Source organism: Pongo abelii, chromosome 1 (assembly GCF_028885655.2).
Source record: "Pongo abelii isolate AG06213 chromosome 1, NHGRI_mPonAbe1-v2.0_pri, whole genome shotgun sequence".
In the NCBI taxonomy this organism is placed as follows: Eukaryota; Metazoa; Chordata; class Mammalia; order Primates; family Hominidae; genus Pongo; species Pongo abelii.
In genome coordinates this window covers 209,443,894-209,470,500 of record NC_071985.2, presented here as the reverse complement: position 1 = coordinate 209,470,500, position 26,607 = coordinate 209,443,894, and the positions used below count along the sequence as shown (strand labels likewise).

General features: G+C 48.3%; 1 protein-coding gene across 2 annotated transcripts in view; it reads right to left on the bottom strand.

Annotated features, from left to right (window-relative positions):
- Positions 1–6,089: 6,089 nt before the first annotated feature.
- Positions 6,090–26,607, bottom strand: part of IL22RA1 (interleukin 22 receptor subunit alpha 1) — a 36,686-nt gene continuing 16,168 nt past the window's right edge. Inside the window, exons 3-8 of one of the 2 annotated variants that reach the window (XM_024257289.2) lie at positions 24,690–24,822; positions 23,237–23,415; positions 20,331–20,509; positions 14,480–14,618; positions 9,628–9,749; positions 6,090–8,055 (exon numbers count right to left, since the gene is read on the bottom strand). In XM_024257289.2, coding sequence (XP_024113057.1) covers positions 7,123–8,055; positions 9,628–9,749; positions 14,480–14,618; positions 20,331–20,509; positions 23,237–23,415; positions 24,690–24,822 — 1,685 coding nt within the window. In that variant the 3' untranslated portion in view covers positions 6,090–7,122. The remainder of the gene's footprint in view (positions 8,056–9,627; positions 9,750–14,479; positions 14,619–20,330; positions 20,510–23,236; positions 23,416–24,689; positions 24,823–26,607) is intronic. The other variant, XM_054540177.1, reaches the window with a different exon arrangement.

Sequence of the window (26,607 nt, the reverse complement as noted above, 5' to 3'; positions counted from 1 at the left end):
CTTTGGCACCTACCCTGTGCCAGGCCCTAACCTACAGGGGAAGTCAGGCACTTATGACAGGAGGTGATAAGGAAGGTGCACCTGGGTTGGCTCTCAGAGGATGAGCCGGTGAGGGGAAGGCTGTACCGGCCCCCAGCCAGAGAGCACAGCTTCCCTCCCTCACCCCTTCCCGGGACTTCAGGTGGCCACCAACACTACACCTGTCACTCTTGCTAGTGCCTCAGGGACTATTCACTGGAGAGAAGGAGACAGAGAGCACAAGTGAACTCTTCAGGCAAAATCTGAATCCCCTGCCCTATTTGAAAACCCCTTTCTCAGTGCTCCTGTGGCTCTCTCTTACAGCATCTTTTGGGAGAGAACATTTCTCTCCCATCTTCTATTGACCCAATCAAACAAGGGCTTTCCAAGACTTATCTTCATACATCTGCTGTGAGGGGTGACTGTGAATGAATCCGTATGAACAGCAAAGAGGGGTTTGAGCTTCCAATCGAGCAGGAGACAGCCATTTAAACAGGTCCTCTAGCCCCGTCCTCCCAAGGCAGTCTGGGGAGATGAATGAAGGTGCAGTGGAGAGGCAGGGTGCATCCTGGAGTTGAACCGGCTTAGGCTTTCAATTCAGTCCCACCACTTAATAGCTGGATGACCTTGGGGAAGGCACTCAGCCAGTGTGGTTTGATTATCTGTACAGTTGAAGACAACAATTTCCACTTTGCTGTCTGATTGAAAATGTTCAATCAGGCTGGGCATGGTGGCTCACACCTGCAACCCCATCACTTTGGGAGGCCAAGGCAGGCAGATCACCTGAGGTCAGGAGTTAGTGACCAGCCTGGCCAACATGGTGAAACCCTGTCTCTACCAAAAATACAAAAATTAGCCAGGTGTGGTGGGGGGCGCCTGTAATCCCCGCTACTTGGGAGGCTGAGGCAGGAGAATCGCTTGAACCCAGGAGGTGGATGTTGCAGTGAGCTGAGATGGTGCCATTGCACTCCAGCCTGGGTGACAGAAGTGAAACTTTGTCTCAAAAAGAAAAGAAAAGAAAAGAAAAAAGAAAAGAAAAGAAAAGACAAAATGTTCAACCAAGAACCGTGAAACCTCCAGCACAGCGTCTGGCCCCGGACAGACGTTTGCTAAATGAAAGCTCTAGGAATGCTGATGGCTTTCTCTTACCCCATGCTTCTGGGGGTGGGCTTGCCATGTATCCCTTTGTTGACCTTACCCCAGTGAAGCACTCAGTCATCACTGGAACCTCTGTAAACATGGCCAACCCTGAGGTCATGCGGCTGAGCAGAGAGATTAGATGACTTGATGTTATACAAGCCTTGGTTTAAATCCCAACCTCTGGTGCCTCAGTCACTAACGAGGGACCTTGGCCTCCTTTCTGGGCCTCAGTTTCTTTCTCTGTAAGTGGAGGACACATTCCAAGACAGCAGAGAACTTGCCTGCCTGACCATATCCCTACCTCCGAGAACAGTGCTTGGCATACACCTGGCCCTCAATTCACATTTGTTTAAAAATGAATCAGTGGGCTGGGCGCGGTGGCTCACGCCTGTAATCCGAGCACTTTGGGAGGCCGAGGCGGGCGGATCATGAGGTCAGGAAATCAAGACCATCCTGGCTAACACGGTGAAACCCTGTCTCTACTAAAAATACAAAAAATTAGCAGGCCGTGGTGGCGGGTGCCTGTAGTCCCAGCTACTCAGGAGGCTGAGTTAGGAGAATGCCGTGAACCCGGGAGGCGGAGCTTGCAGTGAGCTGAGATGGTGCCACTGCACTCCAGTCTGGGAGACCAGAGAGAGACTTCGTCTCAAAAAAAAAAAAAAAAAAAAGAAAAGAAAAATGAATCAGTGAATGGGTGAACGGTTACTGTCTTAGTTCGTTTGAGCTGCTACAACAAAATACATTAGACAGGGTCATTTATAAATAATAAAAGTTTATTTCTTATGGTTCTGGAGACCAAGAAGTTCAAGATCAAGGTGCTAGCAGATTCAGTGTCTGGTGAGGACTTGCTCTCTGCCTCATAGATGGTGCCTCTTGTGGAGTCCTCATGTGGTGGAAGGGGCTAGGGCACTCTCTTCAATCTCTTTTATAAGGGCATTAATCCCATTCCTTTTTTTTTTTTTTCCCGAGACAGGATATTGCTCTGTTGCCCAGACTGGAGTGTAGTGGTGCAATCATGGCTCACTGCAGCCTCAATCTCTTGGGCTTAAGTGATCCTCCTACCTCAGCCTCCTGAGTAGCTGGGACTACAGGCACGCACCACCACACCAGGCTAATTTTTGCGTTTTTTGTAGAGACAGGGTCTCACTATGTTGCCCAGGCTGGTCTCAAACTCCTGGCCTCAAGGGATCCTCCCACCTTGGCCTCCCAAAGTGCTGGGATTGCTGGCGTGAATCACCATGCTGGCCTCTTGATCCCATTATTGAAAGCATCGCCTTCATGGCCTCGCAAAGGTCTCACCTCTTGCTACTATTACATGAAGTTTCAACACATACATTTTGGGGGGACTCCAACATTCAGACTATAGCAATTGCCTATCTTGCAGAATGGCTGAGAGACTCAGATGAGGTTAAATGTGTAAAATACCTACTATAGTACCCGGCTCATCTTTCTTCTTTCTCCCCTCGCCTTCTTTTCTCTTGTATTCCCTTCCCTGGACTTACGACCGTTAGGAACAAACTGACTGCTCTGAACCTCTATGCTGTTTCTCCTACAGCAACCAAGCCTGTGGCTTTCTCCCCGCCTGTGGTGACACTGTACCTGCTTCAGTCTCCCGTCCCTCCCTCTGTTGCTTTTGCATTCCAGTTAATTCCAACTGCTGTTCTTCTCATATGGACTGGCCAAAGCTTATCTTCCTTACGCCCCCTTCCTCCTTAGAGTGGGAAGGGAAAATGGGCTCAAGTAGCCAAAGGGGCTGAGCAGCAGCTCTGGGGTCTCAGAGTTGTCTCATCAGTGTCAGCACCAGCAGGGGAGGTGGGGGCTGCCTCCATCTCTCTGGCTATACCTGCCTCAGCTTATTGTTTCTGTCCCATGGTCTGGAATGCAGGTGGGGACAGCAATAGGGGACAAGCATTGGTGACATCAGGCCATAGTCTCCCTGTCCAGGTTGACACTCAGACTTGGGAGGGACACAGAGGCTCTGGCTGTTTGGGAAACTGGAGGAGCTCCAATCCTGCTGGCCCAATTCTCTGGATGGAAACTCAGGCAAGCCTTGTACGTTCCTAGAGTCGGGAGCTTGGGAGGTCAGAGGTTTGCAGGCATCACAGCCATGCAGTACCCCCACCCTCAACTCTGTTGCAACAGCAAGTGTAATGGGGGTTCCTCTAGGGTGCTGATTTGAGGCTATGGAGAGAGAAAGTGACGGTGTAACGGCACTGTTCCCTCAACTTGCTTCAGAGGAATCACCAAAGAAGTTTATGAAAAATACAGATACCCTCCAGCACTTTGGGAGGCCAAGGCGGAGGATCACTTGAGCCCAGGAGTTAGAAGCCAGCCTGGTCAACAGGGTGAAACCTGTTGACAAAAATACAAAAAATATAAAAGTTAGCCGGGCATGGTGGTGCGTGTTTGTAGTCCCAGCTCCTTGGGAGGCTGAAGTGGGAGGATCACCTGAGCCAGGGGAGCTGGAGGCTGCAGTGAGCTGTGATCATGCCACTGCAATCCAACCTGGGTAACAAAGTGAGGCTCTGCCTCAAAAACAAAAAACCAGATTCCTAGAAACTATGAGTTTAGCAGGTCTGGGGTGGGGTTGGCGAAGCTGTATTTTTAGTAAGCTTCCCAGAGTATTTTCATGAACTAGGGCAAGTAATCTCTCTGAGCCACATTTTCCTCTTTTGCAAAATATCAATAATACAACCTATCATGGAGAGAAGGGTACCAGGAGGATGAGTGATCAAGTGAATAACTGCCAAGCAACACGGTTGACTTCTTCTCTTTCTTATGACTTTGATTACTGCTACTATTATATTACCAGTCATTTATTCCTGGGCTTGACTCTGCCATACCTTGTAGGCAAGTGACAACTTGGAGAATCAATCACCTCTCTCGCTGGGCAGGGTGGGGCTGTGAAGATGCCTGGAAATGGGATTGGACCCAGGGCTCTCAGGAACGATGAGGTCCCCAGACAGCTCCAGGGTACGTGGACGCTCTGCCTTCTGGCTGCTTCCAGCTCCATCTGCAGGCCTGGGCTGCCTGGGAGGCAGGGGACCTCAGGGGTCATGCAGCCTGGTCCCTGCCCCTCAGTGGAGACAGGGCCAACCTGAGGAGGGGTGAGTCACAGACTCGAAGCCACCCACCCCTCTCTTCAGACACTCAGACTCCACCCTCTCAGAATCATTTCTGAAATGTGTGTCACCCCGAGGAGGGCAGAGAGCTTCCTGTTACTGTGAGTTGGAAGAGATATTTATGGCTCTTAATAAAAAGACTTCTTTTTTGAGATGGAGTCTCGCTCTGTTGCCCAGGCTGGAGCGCAATGGCTGGATTTTGGCTCACTGCAAACCCCGCTGCCTGGGTTCAAGTGATGCTCCTGCCTCAGCCTCCCAGGCAGCTGGGATTACAGGCGCCCGCCACCATGCCCAGCTAATTTTGTACTTTTAGTAGAGAGGGGGTCTTATCATGTTGGCCAGACTGGTCTGGAACTCCTGACCTCAGGTGATCCACCCACCTCGGCCTCCCAAAGCGCTGGGATTACAGGCGTGAGCCACCGCACCTGATCTTAATAAAAAACTTCCGTAGCTCCCGGGTCTCACTTGGTGAGAATAGTCCACCTGTTAGGTTGTTTTTCACTAATAAACAAGGTGAAGATAGTTAACCTTTGGCCAAGTGTGACCCAAGCAACAGGAAGTAGACTTGTTTGCAGTGGGTGGGGAGAGGCGAGCCATCATCCGGCTGACTTGGCTGCCGTGGAGGGGTGAATGGGCTGGAGGGGGCTGTCCAGGTAGACCCATCCCTCTGCACGGAGGTGTTGGGTTTAAACCAGTGACACCGAGGAGATGTTAAACATTAATTACCATCAGATAAGAACACCACCACCTGTCACTGTGCCCCAGGAAAGGGGAGGGGTGGGGAAGAGAAGAGGAGATGTAGCTGGGAAGAGAAGGACACTGTCCACTCTGGGAAGGGTCCCTCTGAGGTGACTGGTGTTCCATCCTTTTTCTCAGAAATGTTCAGAAAAGGCTTTGGAGGTCAGGTGTGGTGGCTCACGCCTGTAATTCCAACTACTTGGGAGGCTGAGGCAAGACGATCACTTGAGCCCATGAGTTCAAGACCAGCCTGGGCAACACGGTGAAACCCTGTCTCTACCAAAAATACCAAAAATTGTCTGGGCATGGTGGCATGCACCTGTAGTCCCAGCTACTTGGGAGGCTGAAGTAGGAGGATCACTTGAGTCCAGGAGGTCAAGGCTGCAGTGAACCGTGTTCATGCCACTGCACTCCAGCCTAGGCCACAGGGTGAGACCCTTTCTCCAAAAGGAAAAAAAAAAAAAAGACTTTGGAGCAAGGTGACCAGGAGCACTTGTCTCTTGGGGACCCCATTAGGAGGCCTCCCCTCCTTAGCCTCCACTAGTCTCATCCTCCAAGAATCCAAGCAGGTGTGGAAAGCTTCCTCTCTCGATGAGGACTAAAAGCCCTAGGTTTGCGCTCCAACTCTGTCACAGCCTCAATAGTGGGATCTTGGGTAGGTCCCCTCTCCCTCTGGGCTTTGGCTTCCTCATGGTAGGGGTCATCTGAGACGCAGTGATACAGAGGGTATGGCAGCAGTCTGAGAGCACAGAGCGTGCAACACTGCCTCTGTGGGGGGTCAGGGAGGCTGGATGGACAGAGGCCATCTGAGATCATCACTGCCACCCACAATGGCTTCTGCCTACGATCTCAGGGAGAAGGTTCCACATCATTTGTCTCTGAACTCTGTCTCTAGAAGGCCCTGCAGTCCCTCTTCTTTCCCACCCCAGACCTCTCTGGCTTTGCCTGTCCTGAGGAAATCCAGGTCATTTAAGCCCATGAGGAAATGCCAGGTATGTCTGAAGCCAATCTGAATTGGGGGAGGGGGTCACTCCTCGTGTAACGTAGTTTTTAAAAAAAAATCACAACAGGAAATAGCTACCGTTTATTGGGCACTGCCCATGTACCAGGCACTATTAAGCACTTGAAAGACATGACTTAATTTCCTCTTCACCACAACTCCATGAGGTAGGTGTTATGATCCCCATGTTACAGATGAGGAAACCGAGGTTCTGGGCACTGATTCATTTGTTTGAAGTCACACAGCTTGTAAGTGGTGAGGCTGGAATTTGAGCCCAGATGGGCTGAACCCAAGGCAGAGTTTGCAAAGTTGTGACATCAGTACAGTGTGTTACTGTATCCGTCCAGGGGCCACAGCCCTCACCTTCCTTTCAAACCCCATTCTCAGGATAGGGTCTGAAACTCCTGCCCACAGAAAAGGCTTGTGTGTCTCCCTCGCTGGTGGACCTGCATTTTGCTTCGTTCTAGCAGAGGAATGAAGCTGAAATCGCGCAATGTCAGGCAGTTGCCGGGGCTGGGAATGAGCCGCAGGCCACACCCCTCCCTAGAGTCCTGCCGTCCTGCTGGCCCTGGCCTTGGCAGAAGTGCAGGTTGTTCTGGTTCTGCCCAGCCTCCTTCTGGTTCTTTTCCAGGCCTGGTTCTTTTGCAGGCTCTCTTCTCACCTTTGAGCAATGACAGAAGAGGCAGAGGCCTCATGCTCTGTTGAGCTAGATTGTGAAACTGGCCAGGAATGGGGCAAGGAGAGGCAAATTCCGCGAGCACTTTGAATCCATGGTGTTAGGAGGTGGGGCTCTGGATCTCGGGAGTTTCCCTGCATTTCCTCCTTGCACTGTCATTTCTGCCTTGCAGGGCTCAGCGAGCATGCGCTTGTCTACACAGGCTGCTCCCCAGAGCTCCTCCACTGCAGTCCTTATCATGCTGCTTTGCTCTGGTGAGGAGCGCACCCATGGCAGGGGCCCTGCATGCCACTCCCTCTGCTTCTCTCAAGGGCACCCGTCTGGGGCTGGACCGCAGAGTGTGTGGCGTGGGCAGGCACGGGATTGACAGCCAAGGATGTGACACTGGGTAGGGACAGGGAGGAAGCCCCAAGCATTTCCCATTCCCCTCAGGACTCCCACTGCACGGTCAGGGCCAGGCCTCTGAAAAGAGAATCCAGTTCTGTGGGCTGCTCCAGGTCTGAGGTCTCAGGGGCTGGGCTCTTGGCTTCATCCTTGGGACACACAAGGGAATCCAGCAGGCCCCAGGGACTTGGACCCTGGTCTGAGGGGGAACAGGGACGGGAAGGAGGTTGCAAAGGGAGGGACATGGGGTGGCCCTCGATCTGGACTGAGGAGAGGAGGGGGAGCTGGCTCTTTAGGTACTGTGGTGTCCCTTCCTCCCCACTGTGTAGCACATTTGGGTCAGATGTTCTGTCTGTGCAAATCCCCAGGGGCTGGTGCAATGATTTTTCTTCTTGGGATTCCTCCATAGCCAAGGAGGTCACCTCCTGCAGAGAAAGGCCACCTGACATGCAACTTCCAGCTGGTGGCTCTTTCTGAAGCTGACCTTTAGGCCTAAGGTGTTTAGGACTAGAAAGTGTCCCAGTGGGGGAGTCTTTGCCAGAACCTTCCATGCATACCCCATAGGAGGGAGGCCAGCTGTCTGGAGTGGCTTGAGGGGCATAGGAGGGAGGCTGGACCTTAGAGATGGCCTGTGGGGTGTAGAATGGGAGTTGAGCTTCGGGGGTCACCTGAGGTGCATAGGATGGGGGCCCGACCTCAGGGGCAGCGTTTGGGGCATAGGACAGTGAGGAGAGGATCTGGGGAGGTGGCATGTTGGAGGGCTGGAGGATGGAGATGTCCGGCTGCCCTAAGTAGGTGATCTCGGACAGGCTGTGCCGCTGTGGAGCTCCTGCGGGTTCCCTGGGTTCAGACACCCTGATCTGGGAGTACTGGACAGGCTGGGCCAGACTGCTGGGGCCGCTGAGGTCAAAGACAGGGATCAGGACGTGCTCCTGGATGAAGCGCAGCGGCTGGAAAGTCAGGACTCGCTGGACATTCTGTGCAGGGGGGACAACAGTCACCCCCCGTGGTTAGGGTATATCCCAAGCTTGCTGCTGGTGATGTGGGTTACAGCTCTTTTAGAACTGGTCTAGCTCTAAATTGGTGAGGTCCTCCATAGGGAGCCATCTGGGGGCTTTTTCAAGATGCGTCTGTCCCATATCCCCATCTGCTTCCCAGAGACTCCTCTAGGTGCAAGTGCCTCCCTGAAGGGACAGGGTCTCTCAGCTCTTTGGTTCTAAAGTCTGGGTTATCTCAGGGAGAGAGATCTGGGTTCTGGTTTCTCCAGGAGGCAGATAATCCAGGGAGTAGATGACCAGGATTTGGGGTTGCCTTGGGGCATGCTCTCGAGGTGGTGGCCTGCATTGTTGCTTGGCCCACGGGTCCCTGAGGGCCTGATACAGGGTCAGAGTGGGAAAAGAAGGAGCCAGGAGAGACTGGGAGAGCTTTACAGAAAATGCTACATCTGGACTTGCACATTGAGCAAAACTCCCTCAGAGCTCCTCTGTCCCTCCGATGGGCAAGAGCAGGCTCCAGGTGCCCCAGGTGGCTCAGCTCATGGCTTCTGCAGTGGCCTTGCTGCTCTAGCAGAGGCGGCACTGGCGTCAGGTGGGGGCTGCTGATGTGATTTGTGTGGCTGGTGTAGGGCTTTCCATTTTATTTTTATTTTTTCGGTGGGGGCTGGTTCTGGTCTTCACTTGCTAGACCAATTCTAAAAGAGCTGTAACAAAGGGCTTTCCACTTAACAATTAGTTTTGCCATTTAAAAACTTTCTGTTTAAAATGGCCAGGTGCAGTGGCTCACGCCTGTAATCCCAGCACTTTGGGAGGCCGAGGCGGGCAGATCACCTGAAGTCAGGAGTTTGAGACCAGCCTGGCCAACATGGTGAAACCCCGTCTCTACTAAAAATACAAACATTAGCCAGGTGTGGTGGCGCACGCCTGTAATCCCAGCTACTTGGAAGGCCAGGGCAGGAGAATTGCTTAAACTCGGGAGGTGGAGGTTGTGCTGAGACGAGATCATGCCACTGCACTCCAGCCTGGGTGACAGAGTGAGACTCCATCTCAAAAAAAAAAAAAATCTGTTTAAAAAATTAGTTCTGAATATTTGAAAATTGGGAGATTTCACAATATAATCTGAAACTCTGGCTTCTCTTGAAAAACATGAAGATCAGGCAGTGCTGGGCCTGCATTCCCACGTGGTGGTGCCCGGCTGCCCATTTAGACAGGGCATGAGTGCCACGGCTCTCCTGGCGCTCACCATTCCTCCCTCGTTGCCTTGCTGCTCACTCTAGTCCCACACTGCTCTCCTGGTGCTGGACACTTCCAAGCCATGTGGGTTTTTTATTCCACGTCCACTATTCCTGATCACCCACCCCTCTTCAATGCGTCCTGAGACCTGCTGGGCCACACGTCTCTTGACTTTAGGTGGGACTGTGAACTCCGTGAAGGGAGAGAGCAGGCCCATCTCCTGCTTTGTCTGTGGATCCCTGCATTTTGGGGAGAACTGGGGACCTCGGAGCCCAGGCCCTCCCAAGGACCTCTCCCTCCCGCCCCGGGGGGATGGCTCACCAGGGAGTTGGGAGGTGCAGGTGGCTTGGTGACATATCTGTAGCTCAGGTAGCAGAGCACTGCGACGAGGAAGCCCATGGAGAACAGGAAGGCTCCGGAGAAGGAGTAGGTCCACGTCCGGTCTAGGAAACCAAAGGGGCCAGAGAAGGAAGTGTGAGGCTGGGCTCTGCCTGGGCCTGATTGGGTCTGGCCCCACATGTGGATGCTGAAAACCCTCTCCGGCTGCGCTGGCAAGGCCTCTCCTACCGTCAGAAGGCAAGATCACAAATGGAAGTCCATATATTGTATGTCTGAATAGTAAGAATTCACAAATTATATTTTTACACTGTTAAATAAAATGTTCTATACTTCCACCTTGACAAAAAGGCTTTTTACAACCACCCGGGATGCCATATTTTAATTCAGAGTTCTTGGACTTCTCTAGGTACTGTGCTCAAGTGGGGAGGTACAGGGAAAGCCCGCAGCGCACTGCAGGCCCCCAGCCCAGCCCAGCCCAGCCCAGCCCAGCCCAGCTCCATCCCACACTGCCAGGGCCCTCACGCACATGTGTATAGATGCCCCAGCCCTCATGGTCGAGCTCATCTATGTCCCCCCCAAATAGCCGCCTGTTGGTCATCCTTTGGGCCAAGGTCTGCACTGCATGTCAGCAGTGTCTGCCTTCATGAGGAAGGACTCCCAAAAGAGGACTGCCTAGATGGATCACAAGCTCTGGGCCATATGTACAGAGAGTTTCAGGGTCCCAGGTACTCACAATGTGATCTAGAAAGGAGGTCACAGGATCCAGATGGACCTGCCTCCTTTGTTGTATGGAGTCTTCATCTTGCAAGGAGGGGAATGGCCAGGGCAGGGCCAGAGAAGGGCCTTCTAAAGTGCTGGGTGCAGGGAAGGGCACCTCTTGCCTGAGTCTAAGGTCGGTCCTGACTCCCTGGTAGGGTAGAGGCAGAGGGAGGGGAGAAGTGAAAACAGGGAGGCCTGTCCTCTCCACCTCCCTACCAAGATAAGGGGCTGGGCATCAGGGAAGATCTTGGTCAAGAAGGGAGCCTGGAAAGGCACTGTCCTGTCTAAAATGGAGGGGAGAGGGATGACTAGGGCTCTAGTGCCCGAGCCTCTCCCTGTGTTTCAGCATCTTTGGGATGGGTGCAGCCAGTTCCAGGCAGGACACACTTCCTGTCACCAGTCCAAGTGGCACTTGTGAAGGACTTATGGAGGAAGAGGTTGTTGGAGTTTTTGGTAAAACTGACAGTTTGCAACAGAGGGAAGGTGACTGGGAGAGTCAAGACCCCTGCAGTCCAGGGGCCTGCTAATCACCCTCCTTCTCTTCCTGGCCCCTGTGAGGCCTCAGCTTGGAGAGTTAATCAATAGCTCCAATGACCTCGGCGATCACTGTGAACCCCGGGTACTGCTGGAACCTCTACTTCTGGCACCTCTACTTCTGGCCCACTCCTCAATCCTCCCCCAGCCCACGAGCTTGGGCCTCTCTAGGTCAGCTTCTTACTTCGGTGAAACCCTGTCTCCTGTCACATGTTACCCCCATCCCTACTCCAGGAAAAAGACCCCACCCGAATGTCTATCACATTCCTGGAAAACCACTGCTCTTTGTTCCAGGACAGAATAGGGACATGGAATGGTCTCTGGCTTGACATATTTCCATTTCACACTGTGTGTATTGGATACATTGCCATTTTACCCATAGGGAGGCTGGATGGAATATAAAAACACCACCAGCCTGAGAGTAAGGAATACAGGGTGTTAGAGGCCTGGCTCTGCCACAGATATGCTGAGCATCCTTCCTGCTGCACAACCCTCTCTGGTCTACCCTTTAATAATAACAGTAGCCAGCAGTGGTTGAACTTCTACTACGGGCCATGATCTGTATGATCATGTAGAGCTGGGTGCTCTACCTATGTTATCTCACTACATCATCAAACACAACACAGAGGGATAGGGATGCTCGCTTCCTATGGATAACAAAGCTGAGTCCCAGAGGGGTTAAGTGACCTGACCAAGGTCACACAGCTACTCAGTGGAGTTACATGTGTAACTCAAAACTCATCCTCCCTGCCACTCTGCAAGGAAGCCTCAGTTTCCTCATCTGTAAAAGTAGGATATGAGGTGAGATGGCCCTTAGAGCCTCTTCCGTCATCAAGATGCTGGGACAATGCTCTGTGACCCTCCCTGTTCATCTACGGAGGTAGGTAAAGGGGATTCTGACAGTAATGCAGACGTCAGGATACACAATCAAGGGCAGGATGCATCACTCTGAAACGGAAGTAGGAGGAAGAAGTGTGCAGTACAGGGGGCTCACTGTAAACAAAGTTGCAAAGTGGTGGGTAGAGCCCAGCCTTCAGAACCAGATGAATCAATCAGGTTCCCCGAGCAGCTGTGTGGTCACAGGCAAGTTGCTTAACCTCTCTGAGCCAGAGTTCCTCCTCTGTAAAACGAGGATGATGCTACCCAGCTTGCAGGATTGTTCTAAAGATTAAATAATATATGTTACATGTAATAATAAAGATTAAATAATATATGTAAAGCATTTGGCACAACTATTTGCTTGGCAATATAGTAGAAGCTAATAAATGTAGGAATGGTTTTAAATATATTTTTAAGGATAAGGTGCTTCTGTATGTCAGCAAGAAGTAGCCACCAGGAAGTGTGATTAATATAAAAGCGACAGTCTTAGGAAAAAATGGTATCCCATTATGAGCAAGACCAAGTAAGGACAAGGCAACAGAAGGGTGTTGTGGGTAAGGGTGGAGTGGTCTTCACATTGTCAAAAAGCTGGTGGGCCAGGGCCCGTGGGCCAGGAGCAGGTGAGATTTATCTAGGACAGTCCAGGGTAGGGGGTCATGAATCATACAAATACTCCCAGCTTAGCCCCAGAACGTCAGTTTCCTTTTTCTAGTTCTCCTCTCGCCAAGTTCTATTCTGAGCTCCCTAGCAGCCTTTGCCCCAGGAAGGGTATGCCCCATGCAAGTGGCCAGTGTTGGCTGTTGCATGAGGCATAGCTCCCCTGCCAACTGGTTGCACTGGGATTCAGGTGGAGAAATCAGTCTCTTGTGGGCTGTTTGGAAAACTGATGAGTTTCCAAACAAACCTGAGGACCAGAGTGTCATTTTCTAGGGCCCAGGTCTGGCAGCTGCCTGGCCTCTGATTATCGCCTCAGCCCAGGCATCAGCATCCCTATTTGTCAGATGAGGGATCAGGCTCCCAGAGGCTGAGTGACTCCCCCAGGCACATGGTTGGCTGACATCTGACTAATACTGTGCCTTCTCATTCCTTACGCGATACTTCTCTTTCCACCGTGCCACACGCAATGTCCAGCTTGCAAACTCAACTCTATTCTGAATGTTGGCATGGTTGGAACTGAAATCACTTACTGACATCATGAATCTGAACATGAGGATAAAGTGGAGACTGTTTTACCAAATCTATCACATCCACTGCCATCACCTTCATCCTCTAAACCTGCAGCTCTGAGCAATACAACGTTTCCCTCCGTCTATGAAAAGAAACACTAATAAAAACATCATGATGCTTGTGATGAGAATCAAGTTTCAATGTGCTAGAGGAAGGGACCATCTCACTGAGCAGATGGTTCAAAACTATATCTAGGCCGGGCGCGATGGCTCATGCCTGTAATCCCAGCATTTTGGGAGGCTGAGGTGGGTGGATCACTTGAGGCCAGGAGATCAAGACCAGCCTGAGCAACAGAGTGAAACCCCATCTCTACTAAAAATACCAAAAAAAAAAAAAAAAAAAAAAAATTAGCCAGGTGTGGTGGCACATACCTGTAATCCCAGCTACTTGGGAGGCTGAGGTGGGAGAATTGCTTGAAATTGGGAAGCAGAGGTTGTAGTGAGCCGAGATTGTGCCACTGCACTCCAGCCTGAGTGACAAAGTGAGACTGTCTCAAAAACAAAAAACAAAAAACCCAACTGTATCTATAGTAGCTCTGTGGTAAGAGCATGGCCTCTAGAATTAGGCCTCATTCCATCCCTCAGCACCTGTGTGACCTTGGGCAAGTCACTTTTTTTTTTTTTCTGAGACAAGATCTCGCTCTGTCATCCAGGCTGGAGTGCAGTGGTGCAAACATAGCTCTTTGCAGCTTCAACCTCCTGGGCTCAGGTGATCCTCCTACCTCAGCCTCCTGTGTAGCTGGGACCAGAGATGCACGCCACCATACCTAGCTAAGTTTTTGATTTTTTTGTGGAGACGGGGTTTTGCCATGCTGCCCGGGCTGGTGTTAAACTTCTGGGCTCAAGTGATCCTCCTGCCTTGGCCTCCCAAAGTGTTGGTTTACAGGTGTGAGCCACTGTGCCTGGCCATGGGCAAGTTACCTAACCACTCTGAACCTCAGGTTCTTCATCTATAAAATGAGGATGAAAATAATACCTACTTCATAGACTGTTCATGAGGCTTGCCCTTGGTTGTGCCTGGTTCCCGGTTAGCACTGCAGAAATGCTAGTTATCATGATACCATTATTATTATTTGACTTTGGAAGATATTGAGGGATCTTTTTATCTTCTCTGCTTCCCCCCTGCAGATTTTCCCTCCAGTATATCTCACCTGGGTTAATATTAAGGTGAGTTTGCTTTGCCAAGGTACACACAAGGCCTGTCAGAGAGGGGAAATCCAGACATAGGCTGGAGGGTGAGAATCAAACATTTACTTTGATAACTTATCAGCCAACTCTTTTAAGGATAAACAAAGATTGACTTCAATAACACACTGATAACCCTTCCATGGTTTTTTAGAGTGTTGCCAAGTCTCACCTTGGTTACAGGGAGGAAAGAGGAGAGTCAAGGCTTGAATTCGGGAGCCCCACCTCCCTCTGGTTTCAGCCAAACTCACCTGGCAGTGTCTTCACTCGGCACATGTAGGGGGCACTCTCCTTGGACCAGGTGGGAACACAAATCATGATGGTGCCAAGGAACTCTGTGTCAGGGGTCAGGCCGAAGAACTCATATTCTCTCTGCTTCCCTCCAAGGTGCTGAATTGGACAGAGAATGCAACGTGATTCCTGTTACACACCGATCTCCACATGGAGCCCAAGGAAGCTTGCTCGCTCCTCCTGGATTCTGGTTTGATGCTGATGGGTCTGTCTTCAGCCTCTGCTTCCATTCCCCTCCCTTCTGCTTTATCCCCAAATCCAATCAGTCTCCAAGCACATGTGCCTTTCACTTGCAACAGTGTCTGACCCATAGGCAGTGGTTATACACACTAGCAGCTGCCATTATGACCTCCACCACCCTCCCACGCTCCCACTGTCCCTCCTTCTTCCAATTCCTCTTGTCCTTCACCTTTTCATGGTTAAACATCATAAACTCTTTGAACACCCATTCCTTTCTTTCTTTCCTCATTGCTTCTGCCTTAATTGGGCCTCAAGGCTTCAGCCTGGACTCTAGCAGTAGCCTCTTTCATGGTCACCCATCTCTGGATTTGCCCCTGTTCACTTCCATATTCATCCTAGTGTTTATAGGGATCTTTCTAAAACGTAATCTCATTATAATGCTCTTCTATTCAAAAGCCTTTGATGGCCTCACCCATATTTACAGAATAGAGTCCTGGTCCCTGGCTTCCAGTCCAGACTCATTTGTCTCTGCAGCCCACCTGGCTCTGCAGGTTCATCAATGCTGGATACCTGCCACTCAGGTAAACACCTACCTTGCATAAGAAGGCCCTTGTTTCTTTGTATCTGCCAATCCTTCTGCTGGAACTGTGTTTTGATTCTCGTTCTTCTGTGTATCTCTCACCTTTTTGACCCAGAACTCCTCTCCCGTGGCTGCCACATGTTATCCTGTCTGGCTCGCCTCCTACCTCTCTGGTTTTTCACTGGTTTTAGCTCCTCGGTGTTGTTCTGCAAGATTTGCTTTTCAACCATTTCCTTCTCTCTCACGTACTCTCCAGCCACTTAGTGATCTTATCTGAACCCATGGCTGCTGTGAGCACCGATGTGTGGATAACTCCCAAACTTATCTCAGGAAGAGCTATAGAGTTTCTGATGGGCCCTGCCAGCTCCCTGCTGAATAGTACCATGTGAGCATCTCTAAGTCAACATGTCCAAACATGCTGCCCTCCTCTCTCTGGGGTCAGCCCCATCCCAAACCCCAAACCCAAATCTGTTTTTGATTCTCTAATTTTGATAATAGCATCACTCTTCTTCTAATCTCCAGGGCCTAAACCTTGAAGCCATTTTGGACAAATCCCCTCTCATATCTTTGGTATCAAATTGCCCTTAAAGGATCCAGAAATCTTCCTTTAAAGGGCCAGAACCTGTGTTCTTGGGAGTTCAAAAACTGAGAATTTTCCTCTTTGGCTCTTTGTATTTCAGCTCTGCCTTCTCTTTTTCAGGCACATGGAGGCCAAGGTTGAGGGTAATTTATTGTTTTCTTTTGTGTGTGTTTATGGGGATGGTGGTGACAGTGAGTGAAGCAGTACATAAATAAATTTTTTAACTTATTGTTTTGCAGAACTTATGTGGTTGAAACTGGACACATTACATATCATGAGACATAACTCCAGGAGAGTTGCCAAGGCCCTGATTCCTCCTTCCCCAAGTTTTTCACTACCTCCATCCTGGTTTAGGCCCTCAATTTCAGCCTATACCATTGCAATAATCTTTTGACTTACCACCCTGATATCTCTTCCATTTCCATATTTGATCTTTCTTCATTCTAATCCTAGTAATTTATAGCTTCTATTGGACCAAACATCCCCAAAATAACAACTATAAATTCTAAGCAAAATGAAAAACAACTACTTAAAGGCATTGGAGAGAAAATAAAAGCAGGCACATATTAGAGAGAGGAGAAATGGCAATGGGTACATTTCCCATTTTTACTGTCTTGTAGCCTGAAGGCAGACCTCAGTCTATACCCTGTGGAATGGCTAAACCTAGAGAGAAACCCTGTATTCTCACTGGCTTGAATACCCAAAAGGCAGGGCTTGGAATAATCACAGCAGCTGGAAAATGAGAGGAGAAAGCACAGACAGGAAAGATCGTAGAGGAGGAGGCCCAAACTCTGTGTATAAGCTCTGCTCAAATCCCTGACTGGCCCCTAAAGTAGGCATGAATGGGGTAGACTCCAGGCAGCCCACATAAAGTTAAAAAACAAAAAAAGAAGAGAGATTTCAGAGTTTGGAGTTCAGCCAAATTAATTGCCTGCTAAAACCGGGTGAAACCAAACCAATACTCTTTGGAGGAATATAACAGAATCTACAGTAATTTCAACATAATGTCCAGGATACATTTCAAAATTGTTAGACATACAAAGAAAGAATATGCGACCCATATTCAAGAGAAAAGACAATAGTGACTGACCCTGATGACCAAAATGTTGAATTAGCAGCCAATGATTTTATTTTATTTGAGACAGAGTCTCACTCTGTCACCCAGGTTGGAGTGCAGTGGTGCAATCTCAGCTCTCTGCAACCTCTGCCTCCCAGGTTCAAATGATTCTCCTGCCTCAGCCTCCCAAGTAGCTGGGATTACAGGCACCTGCCACCACGCCCAGCTGATTTTTGTATTTTTAGTAGAGATGGGGTTTTACCACATTGGCCAGGCTGGTCTTGAACTCCTGACCTCAAGTGAGCCGCCCGCTTTGGCCTCCCAAAGTGCTGGGATTACAGGCGTAGGCCACCTCGCCTGGCTGACAATGATTTTAAAGCAGCTGTATAACAATGCTCCAGGAAGTGAAACAAAATATGCTCATATTGAATGAATGAATAAACAGAAAATCTCAGTAGAATATGAAAACTATAAAAGCTAGGAACTTTAGAACTGAAAAATTATAGATATTATCATCTGAAATTTAAAAACCCACTGAATTATCTCAACAACATTTTGGAAATGACAGAAAAAATAGAGAACTTGAAGACAGATTGATAAGAGAGAATTAGATAGGGGTGATGGTTTCACAACTTTGTGAATATACAAATAACACCTGAATTGTATGCTTTAAAAGAATGAATTTTATGGCATGTGAATTAATGTCAAAAAAAGGTAAAGGCTGTCAGAACAGTCTGCAAGAGATACATTTTAAATATAATAACAGAGACAGATTGAAAATGAATGTAAAAAGATATACTATGCAAACCATAAGAAGGCTGGATTGGCTATATTAATATCAGATAAAGTAGACTTCAATACAAAGAGTATGACTACAAATAAAAAGGAACAATTCATATGACAGAAGGTTCAATCTATCAGGAAGATACAACAATCATAAATGTATATGTATTTAATAACTGAGTTTCAAAATGCATGAAGCAAAACTGCACAGAATTAAAGGGAAAATAGACAAATCCACAATTACAGTTGGAGAGTTTACTATTTTCAACAATTAAACGACCAATTGACCTCTCACCTAAATCAGGAAAGACATAGAAGATCTGAATAACACAATTAATCACCTTTACCTAATTGATATTTATAGTGCACTCCACCAACCAACTGCAAAATATACATTTTTTCAGGTGCACAAGGAACGTCCACCAGGACAGGCCATAGGCTGGGCCATAACACAAGCCTCGATAAATTTAAAAGGACTGAAATGATACAGCATGTGTTCTCTGACCACAAATTGAATTAAATTAGAAATCAACAATAAAATATTTAATAAGACCCCAAATATTTACCAAAAAATAGGTGTGATAAGGAGTCTCCCTGCTCAGTAATCTCAAGTGGCTCCCCCAACTACAAAAGAAACAAAAATTCGTCCCCTCCACCACCCTATCCCTTCTACAGCATAGTCCCATCCAGTCTTCTGAGGTTTATCTCCCGGGGTCCCTCTACATCAGAGGTTCTCAAGCTTTGCACTGGGGAAGAAGCACCTGGGTTGCTCACTAAAATTCAGATCCCAGGGCTGCAAGTGCAAAAACTTGATGAAGTTGACTGGAAGGGGACCCAAGAATCTGCATTTTAAACAAGTACTGCAGGAGAATCTGATGCTGTTTGTTTGGGACCATGGTTTGTGTGTGTGTGTGTGTGTGTTTTTTTTTTTTTTTGAGACGGAGTCTTGCTCTGTCGCCCAGGTTGGAGTACAGTGGTGCGATCTTGGCTTACTGCAAGCTCCGCCTCCCGGGTTCACGCAGTTCTCCTGCCTCAGCCTCCTGAGTAGCTGAGACCACAGGCGCCCGCCAGCATGCCCGGCTACTTTTTTGTATTTTTTAGTAGAGACAGGGTTTCACCATGTTAGCCAGGATGGTCTCGATCTCCTGACCTCGTGATCCACCTGCCTCGGCCTCCCAAAGTGCTGGGATTACAGGCGTGAGCCACCGCGCCTGGCCGGGACCATGTTTTAAGAACCTGTTTTACATGTCTTTATGCTCTTGTCAAAGTGGGCAGTTCTGTGCTTTTCAAAAATGTCTTAAGTTGGCCGGGTGCGGTGGCTTATGCCTGTCATCCCAGCACTTTGGGAAGCTGAGGCAGGAGGATCTCTTGAGCCCAGGAGTTTGAGACCAGCCTGGGCAACATAGTGAGGCCCCGTCTCTTTTTTTCTTAAATGGCTTAAGTTTTGCTGCTTTTCTCTCTGATCATGGTGGGGCAGTATAGGCAGGCCAGTGGTGGGAGAAATGTGGGCTAAACAGAGCTGGATTTGAATCCTGTCTACCCTATTATTTGCTGAACAATCTTGAGCAAGTGACTTTAACTTCTCTTGGTTCCCTCATCTAGAAAATGGAGATGATTGAACCTGCCTCACAAGGCTGTGGTGAAGATTAAATGACATAATATGCGTGTATTACCTGGCATGCCTCAGAAATTGATACTGGCCCAATACCAATTTCTGTGGCATGCCAGGTAATATATGAATATTAATGACATAATATGCATATTATGCATATTAGGCTTTCTAGAAGCCAGTACCAATTTCTGCGGCATGCCAGGTAATATACGCATATTATGTCATTTTTGGCTTCCCAAAAGTTTTCTGGGAGTCTTTCAAATCTTGCTGTGCTGACATCCTGCCCCACCTCCCAATACCCATATTTTCCTCTACCTACAGCTATTTGAATTCTTGCTTTAACTCCCTTTTCACCCTCTAGATTATAAGCTCCTTGCATGCAGAAACCACAAAGTAGGAAATAAATATTCATTTAACTGAATTGTGGATTGGTGGCACATGCTGAGGGTAAGGGGTACCAAATATTTTCTGAATACGAAAAGAAATAATTCATATATTATTTGAGAATTTATGCCCTTGCCTTCCACCTCTTATTATTACTCATCCTTCCACATTGCCTGTATATAGTTCCTGCAAATAGTGGAGAACTAGTAAAAAGAACTGCAGCAGTAGAAATTGATTCTAGTGTTTTCTAATGTGAACATCTGAAGATATTAATAGAGGTTGTTCCCCAGGATCTGAGAAGGTGTTAAACAAAAAACAATGTAAATATTATGCAAAAGAAGCAGCTTCTCTGGTCAAATAAATTTGGGAGAAGTTGTATTAAACAAATTGATAGTGCAGTCTTGGCTCTGCAGGACTTTTCAGAGCTTTTAGCATGCTATTGTGTGTGTGAATCTACAAGACAGAAGTTGTCATTTGTGATGTTTTCCAGGCTTCAAGGAGCCTCTCAAGGGACATGTTTTGGGAAATGCTAATTTATATAACATGTCCCCTTTTTTTCTTAAAGCAACTCAGATCTAATTGGGAGAGAAGAGGCTTCCTAGGCAGAGAAAGAACAGGGTGCAACATACACTTACCATTTGGTAGGTGCGGTTGACCTGGAGCTCTAAGTGGTAGAACAACAGGTCATGGAAGATGTCTTCCAGGGTTAGCTGGTGGCCATCCCCTGCACGGATGGGTGTGGGGGTAGGATGAACAATCATCTGAATCGATCTCACTTTGGGGATACAGGTCACATCAGGTGGTTTGAGGGTAGCTGGGAATAGGGAGAGAGAAAAGAGAAAAGAAAAAGTCAGAATTGGTGGGTAGTGTCTGAGGCCACCCTGGACAGTGGAAAATGACTGCTCCCTCTCTCCTTCCACTCCAGTGCCAGCTATGCTTCTGAAAGCATCGGCTAAACAAACAGTGAAAAGAGAAAAGTTTCTGCAAGCCCTGGTGTTTGGGTTTCAGGCTGGCAAAGGGATGACCAAGAGTGAATGAGAAGAACTCAGGGTGAGGGGCACCAGTCCCCTAGCTTGGTCATGCCTTTGGCTTGCCCCCACACGTCCCAGCCCCCTGCGTCCCCACCTTAAGTCAGCCTAGAGCACCCTTCCTCCCTCATCTATTGAGTATGACAGCTTTGGGGATGTCAATGACATCAACTACACATCCTAAATAATGTTTGGGGCCTAATACTATTGATGCAGCCTCAAAGATCAGGCTGAAGACTTCTGTCTCTCTCAAGATGGAATTTTCCAAATAACCAAATTACCTTTGCTGGTTTACAGACTCCTTTGAGAATGTGGTGAATGCTGTGGGTCTTCTTCCCGCCAAAATGTATATATACAAAAATCCTGCATCCAACTTCAGGGATTCATGGACCTCATTTACCCTGAATCTAATTTGTAAAAATACCTCAATGATCCATTGGCCCCCAAGATTGAAAATATCTGAGTCAGAACAATGTTTACTTCATTGCTGCTAAAAAAATTGAAAAACTGAGCTGTATGTCCTCAAAAAGGGAAACATATAAGTAAATTAGAGTATCTCCCTAGAATGGATCATTTTCCACTGTGAAATATCTTGTTGTGCAAAATGTTTAATGATATGGGTAAATGTTCGTGATACCAATATATGGGGAAAAATAACCTAAGACAAAAAAGCAATGCCAGATTGCAAAGTAGATACAGCTGCTAGTAACTGCAGTTACATTAGAATGTTAAGATTATTTTGGGTGACTTTTATTTTTCTTTGTATATTTCTATATTTCACACATTTTCTACAATGAATGTGAATTCACTGAACAAGCCAGGTTAAAAAAACAATATTTTACTTAATTTTATTTTTTATTTTCTTAAAAAGCTATGTGTGACTATAAAGTCAGTTGGTGAACATCATCACATGCTTAGCTTGTGTAGGGAGTTTGGCAACTGTATTAGTCCATTCTCACACTGCTAATAAAGACACACCTCAGACTGGGTAATTTATAAAGGAAAGAGGTTTAATTGACTCACAGTTCCACATGGCTGGGGAGGCCTCAGGAAGCTTACAAAACGGGAGGCAAACATGTTCTTCCTCAAAAGGTGGCAGGAAGGAAAATGACAACCGAGCAAAGGGGGAAGCCCCTTATAAAACCATCAGATCTCATGAGAATGTACTCACTATCATGAGAATAGCATGGGGGAAACCGTCCCCATCATTCAGTTACCTCCAACTGGGTCCTTCCCACAAGACAGGATTATGGGAACTACAACTCAAGATGAGATTTGGGTGGGGACATAGCCAAACCATATCAGCAACTGCTATCCACTCATCCACTCATTTACCGAATATCTTTTTTTTTTGAGACAGGATCTCACTGTGTCACCTGAGCTGGAGTGTAGTGGGGGCAATCCCAGCTCACTGCCGTCTTGACCTCCCAGGTTCAAGCTACCCTGCCACTTCAACCTCCTAAGTAGCTGGGACTACAAGTGTGTGCCACCACACCTGGCTAATTTTTAAATTTTTTGTAGAGATGGGGTCTCACTGTGTTCCCCAGGCTGGTCTTGAACTCCTAGGCTCAAGTGATCCTCTTGCCTCAGCCTCCTAAAGTGCTGGGATTACACGTGTGAGCCACTGCACCTGGCTATTGAGCATCTTCTACGTGCCAGGCACTATGCTGAGGGCTGGGAATGCAGTGGATTCTGCCGCCCACACATGCAGTTCTAGAGCTCACATTTTAGAGGGGGAGGCAGATGATAACACATGTGAGCAAACACAGTAATTGCAGCGTGTGATGTGAGCGATGAAGACAATAAACCCTGTATTGCAATAGAGAATCACAGATGGTGGCCTACAGAAATCAGGTCATCAGGGCTGGAGGTGGGGACGCTGACTTAGGAGGTGATGTTGAAGCTGAGCCGTGAGGACTATAAAAGAACCAGTCATGTGAAGAGCTCAGAAGTGCCCCCAGAGAGTGGGAGCAGCAAGGACCCCAAGGCAGGGACTGTCAGAAGCTTGGCTGCTTGATGCATTGGGAAAACATGTTCAAGATGAGGACCAGGATACGCAGGGCCTCGTGGGCCATGGCAAGGAGTTGGATCTTATTTTTAGAGTCATGAGAAGCTGCCCGAGGGTTTTAAGCTGAGAAGAGAAGGTGGGATTTATGTGTTGAGAAGATCTCTCTAAATGCTCTGTGGAAAATGGGCTGGAGGAGGTGGTAAAGAGGAGAGTTGGGGAAACAAGTTAGGTGTCCTTGACCGCAGTCGAGGGTCAAGATAAAGGTGGTCTGAACTAGGGAGGTTGGGGTGGAGGTGGAGAGAAATGAACAAACCTGCTAGGAACACACTGTAATTGGTGGGGGTGGGGGACTTCCCTAAAAGCCACATCCCCAGCTGCCCCCTCCCCTTGCAGAGAGCCCCTTCTGGACCCTCCACCCACTCCAGAAGAGAAGAGGCCATCCCACCCCGCAAACACCTGCGCTTTCCTTTTCCCTCCCCTGAAACCCACAGGGGCTCCAACTCACTGTGCTGCAGAGAGCTGAACCTGTCAGTCATCTTGGTGGCTGATCGGCCTCCCGCGCTGACAGCGGTGACCCTGGCATAGTAGAGCTCCGTGAGGTTGCCCGTCTCCACCGTCAGGTTGCAGGACTTCCGGGTGATCCGCTGACAGCCCTTCTTTGCCACCCAGTCCCTCTCTCCGTACCTGTGGGCCAGGAAGGGGCCAAGTCACCGTGGTGATGAAAAGGCCAGCGCTAGGCCTGTGGCTTATTAATAATGCCAAGGAGATCTAATATTTACTTAGCATGTTCAGTGGCCCAGGCCCTTTATGCGAATGATCTCATTTTGTTCTCACCTCTGAGGCATATACGTTCTTCTCTTTTTCTTTCTTTATTCCTTCCTTTTCTTTCTTTCTTTCTTTTTTTTTTTTTTTTCTTGAGACACAACCTTGCTCTGTCACTCAGGCTGGAGTGCAGTGGTGCGATCTTGGCTCACTGCAACTTCTGCCTCCGGGGGTCAAATGATTCTCCTGCCTCAGCCTCCCGAGTAGCTGGGATTACAGGAGTGCACCACCATGCCTGGCTAATTTTTGTAGAGACAGTATGGCCACCCTGTTGGTCAGGCTGGTCTCGAACTCCTGACCTCAAGTGATCCACCTGCCTCAGCCTCCCAAAGTGCTGAGATTATAGGTGTGAGCCACTGTGCCCAGTCTATTCTCTTTATTTTTCAAATAAAGAAGATGAGGCTCAAAGAAGTAAATTGCCCATGTGTTTGAAGTGTGCATGTGGAGAGCCAGGATTTGAACCCAGCCAGTCTGAGTCCACATTCTGGGCTCGTCATCACCATAGTCCTTTGATGTGGGCCCTGTTATCCCCATTTTACAGACGAGAGAAATGAGGCTCAGAGAGGGGGAAGTGACTTGCTACAGGACAATGTGGCATGACCAGGAGTGGAAGCCAGGTCTGAGGACTCCTGAGCCCAGGCCACCCCTCCTCACCTGCATGGGAGGGAGAGGAGCAGGAACAGGTGTGGGCTACAGGGGCTGGGTGCATCTTCTGTTGACCTGGTCTCACTAATAATAATAAAATAATTATTGGTAGCTTATAATTTTCCAGGCACAAGTGCTAATGACTTTATCTTGTTCAACCCACCCAACAACCCTGTGAGGAAAGTGCTATCATTGTCCTCACTTTGTGGGTGGAGAAACTGAGGCTTCGCGAGGTCACCTGGCTGCCCAAGGTTATACAGGCAAGAGCTGGCATTTAAGCCCAGACAGCCTGACCCTATCACCTGTACTTTGTACCCTTATATTATTCTCCCTCTGCAAAAGAAACATAAAGGAGCAAAGCTTTATCTGGAAGGGGCTGTGTGACACCAGTCCTGGTGGGGACATGGGAACATACGGAGAGGAGGGGAATTCCTTGGAGAGGGGCTGGCTTCAGAGCAGTCAAAGGAGGTGGGGTCAAGAGTGAAGCCTACGTCTTATACTCGATGCTGTAGACCGTGTCTGGGGTGCCCTCCGGCCCGCTGTCCCACGTCAGGATGTTTTCAAAGTTGCTGGACTGGAATTTCACGTGCTGGAGCAGATCCGAGGGGTCCTCAGGGGCGTGAGCTGCAGGAATGTGCGAGGAGGGTGAGCAGGGGCTTTTCCAGGGTCACCCTGCCCATGTGTGGGCTCAGTCAGAGTCCTGCCCCATATAAATTTCATGCAAAGTGCCTTTGCTTTCAAGATGCCAGCCTGGTGGGTGAGTAGGGAGACCCCGGCCCCCAGCCTTCTACAAATGCACCAGCAAGAGAAGATGCTCCCCACGCTGTTCTAACCAACCATCCACTCTCAGCCATTTTGCTTTGCAATGAGCTGTGATTCACATTCCATAAACGTCACCACCTTACAGTGTTCATTTCAATGGTTTCTTAGCATTTTCACAATGTTGTGCAATCATCGCTATTATCTAATTCCAGAACATTTTCAGCACCCCAGAAAGAAACTGCATGCCCATTAGCACTCACTCCACCCATTCTTCTCCTCCCCTAACCCCTGACAACCACGAATCTACTTCCTGTGTCTGTGAATGTCCCTACTCTAGACTTTTTATATAAATAGAGCCTTGGCTGGCTTCTTTCACTTAGCATAATGTTTTCAAGGTTCACACTTATGGTAGCATGGATTAGTACTTCCTTTTTAGGGCTGAATAATATTCCATTGTGTGATATACCACATTTTGTTTATCCACTCATCAGGACATTTGGGTTGTTTCTACTTTTTGGCTACCATGAATAATGCTGCTGTGAACACTGTATTCAATTTTATAAGTGGACATATGTTTTCAGTTGTCTTGGGTATATATCTAAGAGTGGAATTTGGTAGGTTATATAGTAGCTCTATCTTTAACCTTTTGAAGAACTGTGGAACTAAACTGGCCGCACCATTTTTTTTTTGTCTTTGAGACAGGGTCTTGCTCTGTCCCCCAGGCTGGAGTACAGTAGCACGATCATGGCTCACTGCAGCCTCAACTTCCTGGGCTTAAGCAATCCTCACACCTCAGCCTCCTGAGTAGCTGGGACTACAACCATGCACCACCACATCCGTCTAATTTATTTTTAAATTTTTTGTAGTGATGGGGTCTCATATATTGTCCAGGATGTTATGGCTGCACCATCTTAAATTCCCACCAGCATTGTTTGAGGGGTTCAATTTCTCCACATCCCCATCGATGCTTGGTATTGTCTCTCATTCACTTTTTAACACAACCTGAAGTTGGTGTCCTCACCCTTATTTTAGAGATATGTAACTAAAATGTGTAAGAAGTAACTTGCCCCAAGTTGATCAGTTGAAGCAATGGTGGAGGAGGCGCTCTTGACTGAGCCCACACGTGGGCAGGGTGACCTTGGGAAAGTTGTTTAAGCAACGAGAACTTCAATTGCCTCATCTCTAAAATAGATATAGTTTGATTTACCTAAAGACAAGCAACAATGACAACAGCAGCCACTGGCATTTGTGAAGTGCACAGCCTCTTTCAGGCAAGTCCCTTCCTTCATTAAATCCTCACAACAACGTGCCCACTATCACTATCCCAATCTGATGAATGAGCTGAGGCTCAGAGAGAGCTGCTGCCCAGCATCACAGTTAGCATGTGAAGAACCTACAATATTCATCCCAGTGCTAGACTGGTTGTGGGGCAGATAGAGCAGGGTGGTGTCTGTGAATGTGTTTAGTGTCTAATAGGTCCCTATGTACATGTGTTGAGTCTGAAGGGAGGAGACCCGGGAAGGGAAGACATTCGCTCTGTAGGGAGGAGGCTGTCTTGTTCACGCTTTTAGATGAGGGTGGTGGGCTTCAGGGACCTGAGCACCTGATAAAGGGATGAATTTAGGGAGAAGGAGAAGAGAGAGGAGG